General features: G+C 39.3%; 1 protein-coding gene across 1 annotated transcript in view; it reads left to right on the forward strand.

The window, feature by feature from the left end:
- Window positions 1-16,276, forward strand: part of CCDC192 (coiled-coil domain containing 192) — a 194,027-nt gene that overhangs the window by 22,434 nt on the left and 155,317 nt on the right. Inside the window, 1 exon segment of the mRNA XM_019809288.2 lies at window positions 10,757-10,864. Within this exon segment, the coding sequence (XP_019664847.1) occupies window positions 10,757-10,864 (108 nt within the window).

The raw sequence follows: 16,276 nt of genomic DNA on the forward strand, positions 1-16,276 counted from the left end.
GAAACAGTCTAGTACCCATAAGGTACCTTTCAAATTCCTCAAGTTCCTAACCCTTAGTATACAAGGAAAATAATAATCATCATTTACCATCTGGATCAAATAAACCCAACTAATTTTTTTACTTTCATAGTCCTTTCTTGAATCATTTACAGAAGAATAAAGGCATAATTTAAAAAAACCCTCCAATTAAAAATTTGATAAAATGTGATAAAAACTTGAACATAGCAAATACCTTTGTTATCTAGTAAAAATTGTGGCACATAAACATCATAAAAGATGGGAAAATATGGTTACGTGTCCTCTTAACAAAAAAGGAAAGTCCAAGTTCTTGTCACAAGATATTATGTGATAGACTCTGTCTTTTATGAGAATACCCTATTTCCTATTTAGTCCTTAGAGATGGTTTTCATTCATTGATTCGTGAGTTTGAGGATACTCATCTAAGTGTCTAAGAAGTCATGAGCTGAAGATGTATAGTCTATTTTACTCGCATGATTAATTCCATTATCAACAGTTGTATCTAGAGCTACACTGTCCAATAGAAATACACTGCAAGCCATATATATCATTTAAAACTTTCTAATAGCTACATTAAACACTTAAATAGGTGAGAGTAAATTTTAAGAATATATTTCATTTAACCTAATGTATCCAAAATATTGTCATTTTAACATGTACTCAATTTAAAAATGTATTGAAATATCTTACATTCTCTCATATTGTGCTAAGTCTTCAAAATCTTGTGTGTGTTTTGTACTTACAATACATCTCAGTTCAAACTGGCCACATCTCAAGTCTTCAAAATCTGCATATGGTTAATGGCTAGTGCAGTGCACAGTCCCCATCAAAAGTGCTGCTCTTCACATTCACTTCTGATTTGTCAAAACACTGTGAAATATATTCCTCTGTCAATTTTCTTTTCTCTGGGCATTATGAATGGAAGGTGAAAAGTGCAGTATTCTCAACCATGTTTAGTGAAAGCCAAAAATATAAAAATAGTGTCTCCCCTCTTATACCTTGAAAGAGGATTCGATACTTTTGGCAACACAATAGGAAATTGAAAGGTGATTATTAATTTTACTATTGTACTGTACTTCCAGTCAATGCCACAATTCTTTGCCTCTTAGTCTTTTTTTAAAAGTTGTATTTGGAAATAATTGACAAATGATGATAAAAAGTAATTCCTATAGTGATTCAGTGGCAATATGTTTGAAATACAGGAAAAACAAGATCACTAAGATCCCATAATCTATCTTAGCTTCATAAAATCCTCCAATGGGTGTGTTGATAATGGTAAGATACAATGAGTTTTATTATGCTTTAAAAAAATTAATATATATTCTCTTTGTTCTTTGTAAGAATCTCCAAAAAAGGATAAAAGACATGAAATATAGATTTTTAAGAGCAGAACAGCTCAAAAAAAGAAAGTCAATGCTACATTTGGGTCCAATGGACTCTGATGGTATACTGAAGGTGAAATTGCCTTAATTACACTATATGGGGGAAATTTCAGCTATATTATATATATGTGACTCCTGGTCTCTGGGTTGAGAGTTCACGCCCCATGTTGGGTGTAGAGGCTACACTTGTTCTTCCTCTTGTTCTTCTATCTCCCCCTTTTCATTTCAAAAGCCCAAAACAACAAGGCTAGCAAGAAAGTTAAGGAAGGGAAGAAATGGAGCTGATAGAGTAATAACTTTCTTGAGCAGGCAGAAGAGAGTACAGGCTGCGCCCTCTTCTACTATGTTTTGAATTCTTGCTCTTATATTATGCATAATGATTTACTTTTTCTAACAAAGACTAACCAGGCTAGGTATAGTCACATGATGCCAAGACCACTAGAGTTTGTAAGAGTTGCTGGCTTTTATAATCAACCCTCAGGCTGTTTCCTAGGCTGTGAGCTCCCAGAAGCTACACAAGAGAAACCTAAAAACCTAGAAGTTAAAAAGATGATGATTTTTGAAAAAACCTTCTTCTATGGCTCAGGGGCCAGGCTAAGTATTTTTTCAGTATTCCCACATTTAACCATTACAGCAGCCCCCATGGGCTTATTGTTTTCTCCATTTTTGGAGGTGAGGAAATGGAGGCTCAATAAACAAAATTCAACCCAGTTAGTATTAAAGGGAAAATGAGTTACTAAAGGATATTAGGTTTTTCGATGGGTTCTCTAAGAGAACCAGAGAACCAGGCTTAAAGATCACAGCCAGTTAACAACCCCAGATTCAGGGGAGGTTCCTGCTACTGCTGCCACTTGGCATAGGCCCCACATCACTTGTCACTTTCCCTGAATATGAGGTATTACTTCTAAGTCTTCTGTCACTGCAGCCTCTGAAAACAGGGTGATGATGACTCTGTCTACCTGGCCACCTTCCATTCTATTTGGCACCTTTTTCATACCACTCTCATCCACCTTGAAGTCTCAGGGTGGTACGTCTGATTGATGGAAACTGAGTCACAGGCCTATACCTTGGATGCAAAGGATGCTTGAGAGGGCATGCCTGGCTTTTCCGCTTTGGAGAGATGGGATTCATGAGATGGGAAATTTTCCAAACAGAGAAACACACTAGCCCATCCAAACAGCACAACAAATGGCTATCTCAGGGTACAAGATGAATTAGGTATAATGGTCTCCATTCATAGATGAGAAAGCAAAGCCTACTGAGTAGCTAATGTTGGGTATGCTGTGCCCTCTTCTTTGTTATGCTGACCATGCTTCTTAGTCATATTTTGACTGAGAGTCCTTAAAAGAAGTGGAAATTCACAGCAAAAGAGAGCTCTCCCATCTGTCCTCTGCTTACCTTATCGTGTTGGAATGTACGATGGAAATTGTTACTGAACTTTGATCTGATCTGAAAGGATTCATAACACATTTCTCCTTTAGATCCTGGTAGAGAGAGGAGTCTGTGCAAATGCCAGGCTGGGGTGATGTGGGGGGAAGGCTTCTCGTGGAAAAGGTTTCTCATGGAACATCAAGTTCAACTGAGGATTTTCTAGCTAGGTTCTGGAACAATACCATTAGAGTACGGAAGTTCTTACCATTACAGTTAAATTTGGATTTTTTTTTTAATTTACTTATTTAGAACCTAAAATTGACTGGGGGAGAAAAAATTGCCTATACACTGAACAATCATAAAACATCTGTTGTTGATATACACAGTATAGCAATAATTTACTCACAAAACTGTTTGAGAAGCCACAGTCAATTTGGGGAAAAAAAGGCCATCATCTCCCCCATAAGCCAAGCTGAAAATCCTTCTTCCTACAGACAAGTGCATTTCCTAAAAGACTGGGATACAGTAGGAACATGAAAACATTGTTGGTTCATATGCCAAAGAACTCAAAATCTAAACCTAAGTGTGATGTGTGGAAAAAAGAAATAATCCCGCCACAAAAAGACTCAACTATTCAAAATACTGTCTTTACTAATGGGAAAAGTATTTGTATTATTATACGTCCCACTGAACAAAAGTTTTATTTAAAAACAAATAGTATTTTTTGGACTTTTATTTTTTATTAAAGAAATCAAAATCCAAAATTGCTTCTCTTTGTTCTCACAACAATCTTGAAAAGTAGGTAAAGAGTAGTTGAATTAATTTTAACATCAACTAATTCCGTCACTCCATAATTTACCTGCTTTATAACTTGTTTTATACTGTTATTTTTAAAAATTGTGGTAAAATCCCTATCACATAAAATGGACCATTTCAAAGATCTTTAAAACGTGCAGTTGAGTAGTGTAAAGCATGGTTACATCTTTGTGCAACCAACCTCCAGAACTTTCTCATTTTGTGAAGCTGAAACTCTATATCCATTAAGTCCCTATTTTTTCTCTCATTCCTTTTCTAAAGAAACCAAAATCTGTTTTTAATAGAAAATTCCCTTGTTGTGTCCTTTTTTATTAGGAAGAAAATACATAGTCATTATTAAAATGTTCACTTCCTGGGGCACCTGGGTGGCTCAGTTGGTTAAGCGTTTGCCTTCGACTCAGGTCATGATCCCAGGGTTCTGGGATCTAGCCCCATATCGGGCTCCCTCCTCAGTGGGGAGTCTGCTTCTCCCTCTTCTTCCTGCTCATGCTCTCTCTTACTATCTTTGTCTCTCTCAAATAAAAAAATAAAATAAAATAAATAAAATAAAAATTTTAAAAAAACGTTCATTTCCTGGTTAACAGGATGGGTTAGCACTGGTTGCTGTGAGGTTTCAGTTACAAGAACCAGGCTCCCCTGGGAAGACACGCTACTTGCTCTCCCCTCCAGAAAGAGAAACTACGTTGTTTCTTTTGAGTTTGGGTCATTTCCCTAGGAAGAAAAGGTGTTTTTTTTTTTTTATTCATTTGCATGACCTACAGTAGAGGCAGCAAGCATGCAGTGATTCTCGTTCATTAAAATTTGATCTTTTACTTTAGAATAAAAATTAAAAGTAGATGGAATAGAAATGAATTCCTAAACAAGAAATCCATAATTTGGGCCACATGGATGTCATTGAAAAAGATGCTTAAACAGTCTAAAATTATACGCAAAATTGTGGTCCTGCGTGTGCACCGGTGTGTGCGGGAGTGTGTGCGTGTGTAAGCGCACATGCAAAACACGTATGTGCATTTTCTTCTAATAAGAGAATTCACAGATATTATTAAGTTCTTAAAGAGGTTTGTGATGTTCAAAGTTCTATGAAATTGTTCCATAAGATGAAAATGATGGAGGGCTATTTGGGGTCACGAAACAAATTTTATAACAATACGAACCTAAATTCAGGTGTCCTCTTACCTGAATACCTGAAAACCAGCCCCTGTTTTACTGCTAATTTTACCTTAAACAATGGAAGATACACATTGTTTACTAGGTCTTTTTTCTCCTCTGATACTATGTGTACATTGTCTCTAAGAAGCTATAAAGCAATATTATTTGAGAAAGATCTGGACTATTTGAAAACAGGTTAGGCTGCCTCTCACCTCCTTTTAACATTGACCAGAATCCTCATCAAAGAGAAAAGAACAAGCCCCAAAGCCAAGAACTATTTATTATGAATGAGCATAAAAAAGTTAAATTAACCACCAAACTTCTGACATTCTTTTGATTTTTACATTAAAACTAAAATCCTAGGATTTTTGTATTGGAGAGAAATTCTAAGCTAGGAATTCTGGTGAGGGTATTAATCTTGTCAGTCTTCTTACTGCTCATTTCCCCCACTGCTTAGCATCATATCTGGCAAAGAGTGAGTCTTTAATAAATATTTTTTGAACTTAATGAGTTGAAATGCTTTGAACTGAATTAAAATGAGAGTTAGCTTGTTAAGAGTTTCGGGTAAGCCATTATTTAAAGTTATTTATGAAGATATCAAATGTCACATGGTCATTTCTCGTTAATTCCATGGCAACAATCTTTTTATAAGTTAATATCTGAGTCAACAATTCTTTTTGAATCCCTCTTCTTTTATTCTTTTTTCTATCAGTGATGCTATAGAAATGAAAAAGTAGTTAAATCTTTCACAGGATGAAAGATTGACCTTTATAAATGTGGTTTTTTTTCTAGAAAAGTAGTATCCTGGACCTTGCTGCAGCAACCTGATATTGAATACAGGTCCATGTTGGATTTAGTCTAGGGGAATTCAGAGACCATAGTTCTGGAGAGACTGCCTGATAAAACATTCAATTCATAATTTAACAGAGATGACTTAGAGGGTCTCTATACTTTAAGATTTCATAAACCCACAAGAATTTCCACCTCCACAATAATTGGGATTAGATCTCATAGCACTGCCAACTTCTCTTTTTTTTTTTGAAGAAAATTCACTAAAAGAATAATTTCCATATATTATCACCATCATTTGTTGAAGAAACATCCTCTTAACACCGAAATATATAGAATGATCATAATCTCAGAATAAAGGACAGTTCTCTAAATGGAATAAATTCGGTTTTATGAAAAATTCATAATGTTTTTTAAAAATATTACTTCCATCTTTTTCTTGCTACGGGTGGAGACGTTATCACAAACCAATACATATCTATGGGTTAGCATTTGGGAACCACTCATATAATTAAACCCCTTGGGCTGAGGTTTTATTTCCCTTTCTAGATCCATTCTCCACCCTCCCTGCTCTGCCCTTCCCAGGCTAGCTGGTCTCTCTGGACTTGTCATTCAGGGTCTCTTGCCCTCTGGCTTTTTATGGGCTCAGCCCAAGCGAGATACAGAAGAACACAGGGTGAGAGAAGAGGAGGTCAGGCTATTTATTCCACTGGTCTGTCCACCATTATGTCCGAGCACAGGTGCGCAGTGGTTCTATTTCCCTATCCAGGGTGTCAGCTCATAGACATGGCCTTCTCCTCAAGCTCTCATTCTAGATTCTATAATAATACTCTGCCATTATCTCTTCCCTCTACCTCTTCGGTTCAAGGTGAGGCAAAGATTACCTTCACTTCTTGGGACTGGCCTGTCATCCATTTATGCCCTTGACTGTGCCCACATGTTTGTATATAGTCCCTTCATTAAACTCCCCTCAATCACTCCATTGGAGTGACTATTTCGGAATGAGATGTGCCCAATACATGACTCATTTAAAGATGAAAAACTGAAGCCCCAAGACGTGAAACCCAGAAGTCACACAGCCCAAGGAACACGGTCAGGTCCAGAATGTGGCCTTCCAGATTACAAGTAGTGCTGTGCTTGGTCAGTGCTCATCTGTCATCCTCCCAACGTTGATCTCCTTCACAGGCATATTGATAGGCACTTTCTAGAACCTTCTTTCCCCTGGACTTTGACAAGACTTGTAGTGTGTTCAATTTTGAATAAAAAATATCATATTAGCAGACTGTTTAGGCAATTTCAATACAGAGGAATGCTATTTCCATTAGAATGGATTGAAATCAGGAAAAATTGAGTTTTTAAATGGTTGCCTAAGCAGAAACTGGCAATTTAGCCTAAGATACTGTTGCAAAAGTTAAGCACAAAAGGACATGAAAGTGATACAATTTCCCCTGTAAAATGAATTCTGATCGCCAAACAGGGCAGGTAGGGATAACATAAACTGTCTAGAGTAAGGAGCTGAGGTAGCAGGCTATGGAAAAACTTTCATTAGCATGAGAGATATGAGCAGGTTATAGAAAGGTAAAGAATTTTAGAGCCTTCGGTGCCGGTCAAGCAGGGGGAAAGCATAGAAGAGACATGGAGCATGAAGCTTGACCATTGCCAAATGTGATGAAAGCATGTTTTATCTGGCATGAAGTGACCTCACCGCTGAGCTGGGGCTGCTGCTGGAATCCTGCACCTTCGAAGTTTCAGACTGCTGGAAACATTTAATTATCTTAAACTGACCCACGTCAAGACGCTCTTCTGTGAAGGTGTTCTTTGCTATAAGCACACCTTTATTTAGCAATCGGACTTTTCGACAAATGCACACGCACATATTTAACACATTAACTTTGTTCTAATTGCATAGTTGAATTTCCCACTGCTATTGTTTGATCATTTGCTGTAACAAAGTGCCTCTATGGGGACATTCTTTTACTAGGGTTTAAAAATAAGCTAGAAACTTTTAATATCAACTGATTCTCCTTAAAGGAGTTAGGGCCATGGAATTACTAATAACAACATGAACTGAGCATTTCTAAGTAGTTACCTGCTTGAGCTTACTGAGTCTTAAGGACAACCCTGCCATCATCACCCAATTCATGGCCACCTCCTGGCCTTCTGCTGCTCAAGCTTGTACCTGGCTTTTGGCGAGAATTTCCCCAGGGCTGTGATCCGTGCCAGCGTCCCTGGGCTGGATACTTGGAAAGGATTGCTCAAAGAAGCCTCTCAGCACAGGGGAGTGTTCCCCTGGTGCAACCACCTTCTTTGACCACTGAGCCTTCAATCTATCAACAGCTACTTATTGGGCTCCTACTAAATGCCGAGGGCTGTGCAGTCTGGCCTCTGCAAGCAGGGCCCTTTCTACCTGTGTTGCATGTGGATTCAGAGGCAGGGGGAGGATCTGGGCCAGAGACCTTGAACCAGTCCTGAAGAGGGGAAGGAGTTTGTATGGCTGAGAAAGAAAGGTAAGGTCATCAGAAGACCAAGAAATACTGACCTGAAAGTAAGGAAGGGGACGATGAAAAAGATGCTGAGATGGGTTAGTGATAACGAGAAAATTTAAGTTAGAAAAAAAGAAGAGATTTTCCTCCAGATCCTCAAAGGAGGAACCTCGACAACTAAACAATTATTGACTCACGATTTTGTGTAAGAGTTGTCAGTTAGCAGATTGTCAACTTTAACACACATAGATAAGACTCTAATGTCTTTATTGTAACCAAAGAGTTTAATTTGGATTTTTAATTTGTAGCATTCTTTTGGTTTAATCATCTTGTTTATCTTAGTTACATGTACTTAGATGACTGGTTTGATATTTAGGTAGACATTTTTAAGACAAAAAGTAGAAGTCAAAAACCAGAATTCCCATTGAGCTGCTGGAATTTACTACTTGAAAATCCACAGACAGGTTCAACTCCCAAACATCTGTATATATCATACAGTTTCAACATGTGATAGCATTTAACAGGGTTTCGACTATTCATCAATTACTTTAACTACCAAGACGGTTTTATGTTCATAATAAACATAAGTGGCTTTATGTCGGGGTGTGGCCATTAATGGTAGAAGTCCCATTTTCTGCTTCTCTGCCTTTCCATCCCACCAAGCTAGGACAATGACAAACTATGCCTAACTTCTTTAGGGTCCTTGAAATAACACATCTACCTCTAAAACGTCGATCCCCGTGTATGTCCTTATTTCTGAAATTATTCTTGGTTTAATTTTTATTCCTTTGTTTGGTAAAGGGGGTTGCTTCCTACTAAAGAGTGGTTGCCTTTGTAGAGCCATTTTTACATCTGGTAGATCCACGGCTCTTGCCCTTAAGGGAGTGGGGAACAGGGAGGCCAGTCAGAGAGTGGAGCGTGATAGCTTACAGCTGGAGCATAGGTGCCGAAGATAGACTGCCTTCTTCAGTTTGCTCAGGGCTCTCCCTTTCCGCAACACATGGCAATTTCTTAAATCCACCTGTATAAAAAGTCCTAGTATCTACGATCACTCTTTAGTCAAGTCTGTTTCATTTGGCTTTGACTTACAATGCTTCTCTCTTACTGGAAATGATTGTCCTTCTTGGCTAGGGAAATTTGGGATGTTTGGAGAGAAAGTTCTGGAGAAACAGATTAGTTGATCTTGCTTGATCTCCTCACAAAAAAATTAAGAAACTTCCTCTTGAGATCAAACATTAGACAAGAAGTTTCTCCCTGAAAATAGCAACTAGATCCAGAATTCCCAATCTTTTTGGAATAGTTTGGCCTCTTGAAATTTCCCCTTTCTGCATAAAATGTTTTCCAGCATGAATTATCTATACACAAGACTTTTGTGTCGAGGCTCATTTTTTGAGATTTGTTTTTTCTGGACTGACTTTTGAAATGTAGTGGAATCGTTATGGGGTGCTGAGGATCCTTGATTCATTCCAAATATCATTTGTTGTAGCACAAGACGTTCATCCCCCAAAGTCTACTTGGTGCAGGAGGGGTCGGGGGTGGGGATTATGCAGCCTTGTGTGATCTAGGAGCCAGGCTACATTTTGGAACGTAGCGCCATTTCTTTGCCCTGCATCTTATGGAGTTTCATTTATATCAGAGGCCCATGGCTGGGTCCTAGGGTTGAGAGTACTATATGAACAACTATAGGACCTGAATGAATGCTTTATCCTTATGGCTGGTTCCATTTACCACCAGATGGCTCTATTGTACCATTAGGAACTGCACATGTGTATAAAATTGGTGCGCTCCAAACCAAAGGAAGAAAACAAAGCCGCAGCCCCCAGAAAGAAAAAGAAAAAAGAAACAAAAAAGGAAAAGAAAAGGAAAGAAAAGGAAAGGAAAGGAAAAAGGAAAATGAAAGAATGAACACAGTTCTTTCCTTTTATGGGGTTATTGGAAGCAGCTATAAGAGTCTGAATATTCACCAGAGAACAGGACACACCCAAAAAGGTTGGAGGAAGGTCACAATCCTAGCACGTATGAGGTCTCCCTTTTCAAGTTTTCACATTGCTGTGTAATTATTAATTGTTAGGATAGCCAGAGTCGCCAGGAAGTGCTCTCGTCTCAGCAGGGCCTGTAAGTGATATTTCTGTACCGATGTTGTGTACCCTTCTTTTGTAGATGGGAAAGATCGACGGCAGCACAACTTGGAGGCAAAGTCTCCCCATCTGCTGATTTCAGTCATCTTAGCCATATTCTGGGCAAGAATGATCTGCTCCTAAACCCTGTGGTATCTTTGCTTTAATGACACCTGGTGATAAGAAAGTGACGATCAGAGGAAACGAGCTTCTCTGAGTTCACAGGGTTCTGTTCCTCAGGATAGGTGAATGCTAAAAATAGAGACATTCTAGGTGACATCTCTCACTAGGAATGTGAAACCCTGGTCTTGGCCTCTTGAAGGAAAGTTCTGTTTGTATCCAGAATAAAAAGCTGCGGATAAACCAAATTCCAGTGTGGGTAATTTTAGTCTAACTTTCTAAAGTGGTTCATTGTCATAATTTAATGTGCATTTTTAACCTTCCAGTGTAGACATTAAACTGCTAAGTAAGACTATTGTTTTCATAACATTTCACTGTTTTATCACTGTGTTGAAGAAAAGGAGATGATTTGTATGAGTTTATTAACCCTATCTCGAGTCCATAAAGTTGCTTAAGCTACACTCAGGAAGTTATCCATATCAAAAAGTAATACTTAATTATTGTTTCAAAGAAACAGTCCCTGGAAACTGGACAGATGGCATTCACTTTGGCTCAACTGGAGGCCTTGGAGATTTGCCTGAAGGAAGCGGAAGAAAAGGCTAAGTCCTTATCTGAACAGGTAATACCTGTCATTGAGACTGGAAAGATAATGTTCAGTAGAACAAATATAAATCTACATAACATGCTTTACAAAAACCAGGAGTGGATCTGTAAATACAGAGAGCAAACGGATGGACGGGTCCCAGAGGGGAGGGGGATCAGGGGATGGGCACGATGGGTGAACGGGGAGTGGGAGATAGAGGCTTCCAGTTATGGAGCCAAGAGGTCATGGCAATAAAAGGCACAGTGTAGGGAATAAAGTCACTGATGCTGTAACAGTGTTGTATGGGGGCAGATGGCAGCTACACTTGCAGTGAGTGCAGCCTAGTACAGAGATCCTGAATCACTATCTTGTACACCTGAAACTAATATAACATTTTCTGTGAACTATACTCGAAGTGAACAAATCAATCAATAAATCTGTGTTTTGACCTCTGCCCCTACTGATACACAGACACACACAGGACTTCATTCATTTTAGATATAACAATAATTACTTTAATCTTTACGGAACCTTTCCAGCCTTTAAAACTCCTTTTACATTTCTATTTTGATTTTCGTTCACCCTAGCCCATGAGTTAGGCAAGCCATTTTTAAGCCAGTGGCTCTCCTCCATGAAGCATATTTGCATTACAAACAGATTAGCCCAAAGGTAAGATAAAACCTACAGGAACCCCAAAGGAGCAATTTTCTCAAATTACTTGAGGAAATAAAGTTTTTTCAAATATTGGCTTCCCTCTGTCTGTGGAGCCCCACTGCTAGTGGGCAGGGCTGGATGCTCTAGACGTGGCCCGTGTCCACAGCGGATCTCTGCTTTCAGAGACATTGACTGTGGGTATCAGCAAAGCTCAGACCAGGGACTGGACCGTTTTCCCAGTATTACACTTTGCAAATAGCATAGTGCATAAAGCAAATCCCAGTGTTACTGCTGCCCTTCCCCTTGGGCAGGGGGTTTGGCCCCAGAGGGCACAGCTGCCTGGAGTCTGGGTCACTTCTGCCATCATCAGTGGAGGAAAAGGACAGAAATGGTATAAACATTTATTGATTTATCATGAATTGCTACATTTTTATTACATATTTTTAGAAACTTATGAAAAACAACTTTACGTTTTCTTTTCGTAATGAGGTCTAGCAAAATTTGATTGGGTAAGAATTTTATAAGAATTTTTGTGGAAACTAGGGGAGAATGTGCCTGTGTTACAAGAAAAAGAAGTATAATTAACACGTAATGTGATGACACACGAAAATGGCCTCCATTTCTTTTTCCAATTTACCAAAGAAGTGCATCTCTTACTTTGGGATGTGTTTATTGTTTACTGACCAAGCGTGATTGGTGAAAAACTTAGTCAATGAATGAAAGGGTGTTGCCCTAGGCCCAGACCCATCTGGAAAAGTTTCTTTGTCAGCCACATGCCATAACCCTGGCTTATAAACGGGTCTTTCTTCTAAGAGAAACAAAAACAAGTCTCAAACTGAAGCAAAATTATGAATTATAAAGATTATACTGATGAACCAGAGCCTCCAAATCTGGGAGAAAGTTTGAATGGCTAGCAGAAAGAGGGCGCTCCTGCCATATTAGTTGTGTTGAGAAGATATATGTTTATTTTGCAACTAAATGCCTTTTAATGATTTCTCATTTAAACCAGTAAAATTTGATTCACGCATAAAAATACTCCTCCCTTTTGTTCTTCATAAAATATATATTTTTAAAGACTTCAGTTGTTTATCTGAGAGAGAGAGAGAGCAGGAGTGGGCGTGAGGGTGCAGAGGGAGAGGGAGAAGCAGACTGCCAGCTGAGAACCTGATGTGGGGCTTGACACCAGGACCCTGAGATCAAGACCTGAGCCGAAGGCAGATGCTTAACCGACAGAGCCACCCAGGCACCTGTGAAATATTTTTATCCAATACAACTTCCCTCTAATACTGAAGATTCTTAGCTCAATGATCCTTTCTGTAGTATGAAACAATCAGCCCCATTTTTTTTAGTATTTAGCAGATTAAAAATATAAAATGGAAACTGACTTTTACTCAACTTCTTTATACCTACAATGAGTAAGATGCTAGTTAGGTGTTTGGGGAAGAAAGACATAGAAGCAGGGCTTCTGTACCCAAGTAGCTCACAAGCAAGGGAATCGCTGAAAGAGCTAGTGAGTGAAAACGGGCGTTTCTGTGGCTCCAGAGAAACTACACGATAGCACTAAATCGTAGGGCCTGTGTGTGCTATTCTCCTGAAGTATTGCCTTTGGAGTTGCCAAATTTGCCTAACCAAGTTAATTGAATTGGAAATAGGTAATGGTTTGAAAAATAGGAAAGTATGATATGTTAAAAAAAAATACAAGCACATTACAGGCATATTGAACAATACACTTTTAATTAGGTCGAGTACTTTTTTAGATTTGGCTGTCTCTACTGTTATAGTTCAAAGGTTAATCAAATAGAGACACTGTTCTCAGAGGAGTTAATCCTGAAATTTTTGCTTTCTCCAATATTATAGCTTAGTCTTATTCTTGAAAAGATAGGAAGTGTCCCCTCCACTCCTCACCCCTCTATTTTTAAATTCAGTAGACATTTTAAAAATGTGATGGCAGAAGAATAGGGAAAGACAAGGGGGGCAACTGACCTTTCTTAAGGCTAAAAAATAAGAATATTTCAGAATGGAACACCTGTGTCAAACAATCAAACATTTGTCCACTGGGTGCCACTGTCTTCCTTACCAGGCTATGCCACTGATTGCAAAAAGAGAAATTGTCACTAATATTCAAGACAATGATGTGTGTGTGTGTGTGTGTGTGTGTGTGTGTAGGACTATTTCTGCCTGTATCCATGTATACATGTTAAAGTTTATTTTAAATATCATTAATTTAGGACTTGTCACAAGGATGGTGGGACATGCTAGCTGGCTTTCACTGGTAATCCAAATCATTTTGTCAGCCCTATGGCTGAGCACTGGCCAAGTAAACTGGCCTGGCAGGCTAGAAACAGGTAGAGGAAGCAGAAGGGATGGTGAGGACAAAGATTTGTGCTAGAACCAAGAAGTGGAACATGGTATTGTTAACAGTTGATCTTGCCTTTGAGAAAAGAGTAAATTTCACTGTTCGTCAAAGTGTTACCTCCTGGCTTTGCCTTAGACTAGAACAAAGAATTAACTCAGAATGGAAAGTATAGGTACCTAAGATTTCATCTACACTAAGCATCTGTTGGTCCTATGGCTCAGTTTTCTTACGCTGAAACTTTCTAAGGTCAGCAAGGTCCAGCAAAGTCTCTGTTGGTTTAATGTGAAGAAGAAACCTACAAATAGTGAGGAAATAAAAAGACTGTGTCCACTTCCTCTCTGCCATCACACAGTAAACAGATTCTTTGTTGGTTTCCCTCTAGCTAACAATTTTTCTTTATTTCTCTGCAGTCATGTCTCTATTGTCAAAATAAAAGCAATGTGAGATCAGGATAATTTACAATTAAGATTTATAATCTGAGCTATTTATAGCTGTAAGAATTTTGCAGCAACTCAGTTGGCCAGAGTGAGAAAGGGCCATGAGAATCAAACTCTTCTCCTAGGTAACACAGTAAATAACTCATCATTAGCAAGTTTTGCTAAAGAAAATACTTGATTATATTTCCAGCAGGTTGAGATCAGTAGGAGGAAATGCCTGGAAATTAGGTAGTAGATAAAGGACGGGGGAGGGGCAGGTGGAAACAAAGGAAAGTGTTAGGGGAGTAGAGAGAAAGAAGAGTAAAAAGGTTTCTGGAAAAAAATTATAAAGTGCAGTTTTTGCATGTGTGTTGGCTTCTAGCACCACTGTGGATGAGAGGGATGAAGAAGGGGGCTTCGGTGGGCTGCAGTTTGTGACCATACCAAACAAATAGATACCACAGCTTTTGTGCTGGGATCCCAGTGCTGTTCCTGCTAAGACAGTGTCAGGAAAACCCACAGTTTCACAATGGAGCACAGGTCCAGTTCCCCCAGTGCAGAGGGACTCGGCAGGGCAGTTCCTGAGACACTTCCTCTGGGCAAGATTTTGGCCCACGTCTCTCTTTGTCCATCAGCAGCTTCTGGTTCCCAGCTCCTAGCAGCAGACCCAGGAGAGCTCAAGCTCCACTACTTGCTAGCTTAATGACTACGGGCAATTCACATAACCTCTCTGAGTCTCAGGCAGCTGGCTTCTCTAAAAGTGGGGAAGGGGCGCCTGGGTGGCTCAGCCGGTTAAGTGTCTGACTCTTGATTTCAGCTCAGGTCATAATCTCAGGGTTGTATGACGGAGCCCTGTGACTTCGGGCTCCATGCTCAGTGGGGAGTCCGCTTGAGATTCTCTCTCTCCTTCTCCCTCTGCCCCTTCCCCCCTCAAATAAATAAATAAATAAATCTGAAACATACTAAAAGTGGTAAACATGCTGGTTTCATAGGCAGTTGTGAAGTTTAAATGAGAAGTGTATCTGGCTTTTAGTTGTTTCTCAACAAAGGTTCATTCATCTCCACTTTTAGTAGTCCTTAGAAAACTGTATGGTTCTCTGTCATGTATCACCGGCTAATGTGTGTGTGTGTATAAGGAGTTTCTCATTTTTGCTGGTGTCTCTCCAAGTGTTTGAAAGACACTCAAGTTGTAACACAGCACTTCTTCCACATTCACAATTTTAAAGTGTTTCAAGCAGGAGAGCTCCCCTCTCACCTCATGTCCCTTGGCCTAGCTTGGCTACTCGCGGGTCCAGCATTCTCTTTCACTCTTTCCAAGCTATTCATGTGGTAAAGCGATCCGGATACTTTCACCTTGTTCATCCTTTCTACTTCATCTCTTGGGTCTTCTGTTTCTGCCCATTCTCTGGTTTTGCTCAGAGTGGGAGCTGAATGGGCAGTGGTGGGAGGTGGTCATTTCAGGGTTTTATGGGAAAACTGGGGAATTTGGGGAAATCTGTGATCATTTCTTCACCAAGGAGGTGAATCCAGTGACAACTCTGTAGTCAGAATTAGCTTCAGGTGTCTTATGGATATCGTAGCTACCAAAATATTAGTTACATATGAAGTGTGCCATACACACAAGCTGGGAAAGAGATGTGATTTGATGTAAGAGCTAGGAGGTGGGAAGCTTGGTGGAAAACTCGACTTTTTTTTCCCAATCATTGTTTTTCCCAGGTAGTAATGAGACATAGACAAGACACAACAAGGAGCCCCTTTACGGTCTTTTGCAGCACAAAATTAATTTTGCCCTTGCTGTTTCCAAAAAGGGAGAATTATTGGTGATAGTCAGGATGCAGAGAAATTTCAATGGAGAAGAACATGGTGGTATGTCCCAATTTTTGGAAAAGCATGTGTGAGTCTTTTTCTTACTTCTTAGTCATAGCTCATGTGCCAGCTATGCATAATTTTTCCGTTACCTGATGAGAAGACATTTCTGATGGCCCAAAATAAAACTAGTAACAGGGCCTTCTCGTATCCCGA

The sequence above is a fragment of the Ailuropoda melanoleuca genome, chromosome 3, assembly GCF_002007445.2.
Source record: "Ailuropoda melanoleuca isolate Jingjing chromosome 3, ASM200744v2, whole genome shotgun sequence".
In the NCBI taxonomy this organism is placed as follows: domain Eukaryota; kingdom Metazoa; phylum Chordata; class Mammalia; order Carnivora; family Ursidae; genus Ailuropoda; species Ailuropoda melanoleuca.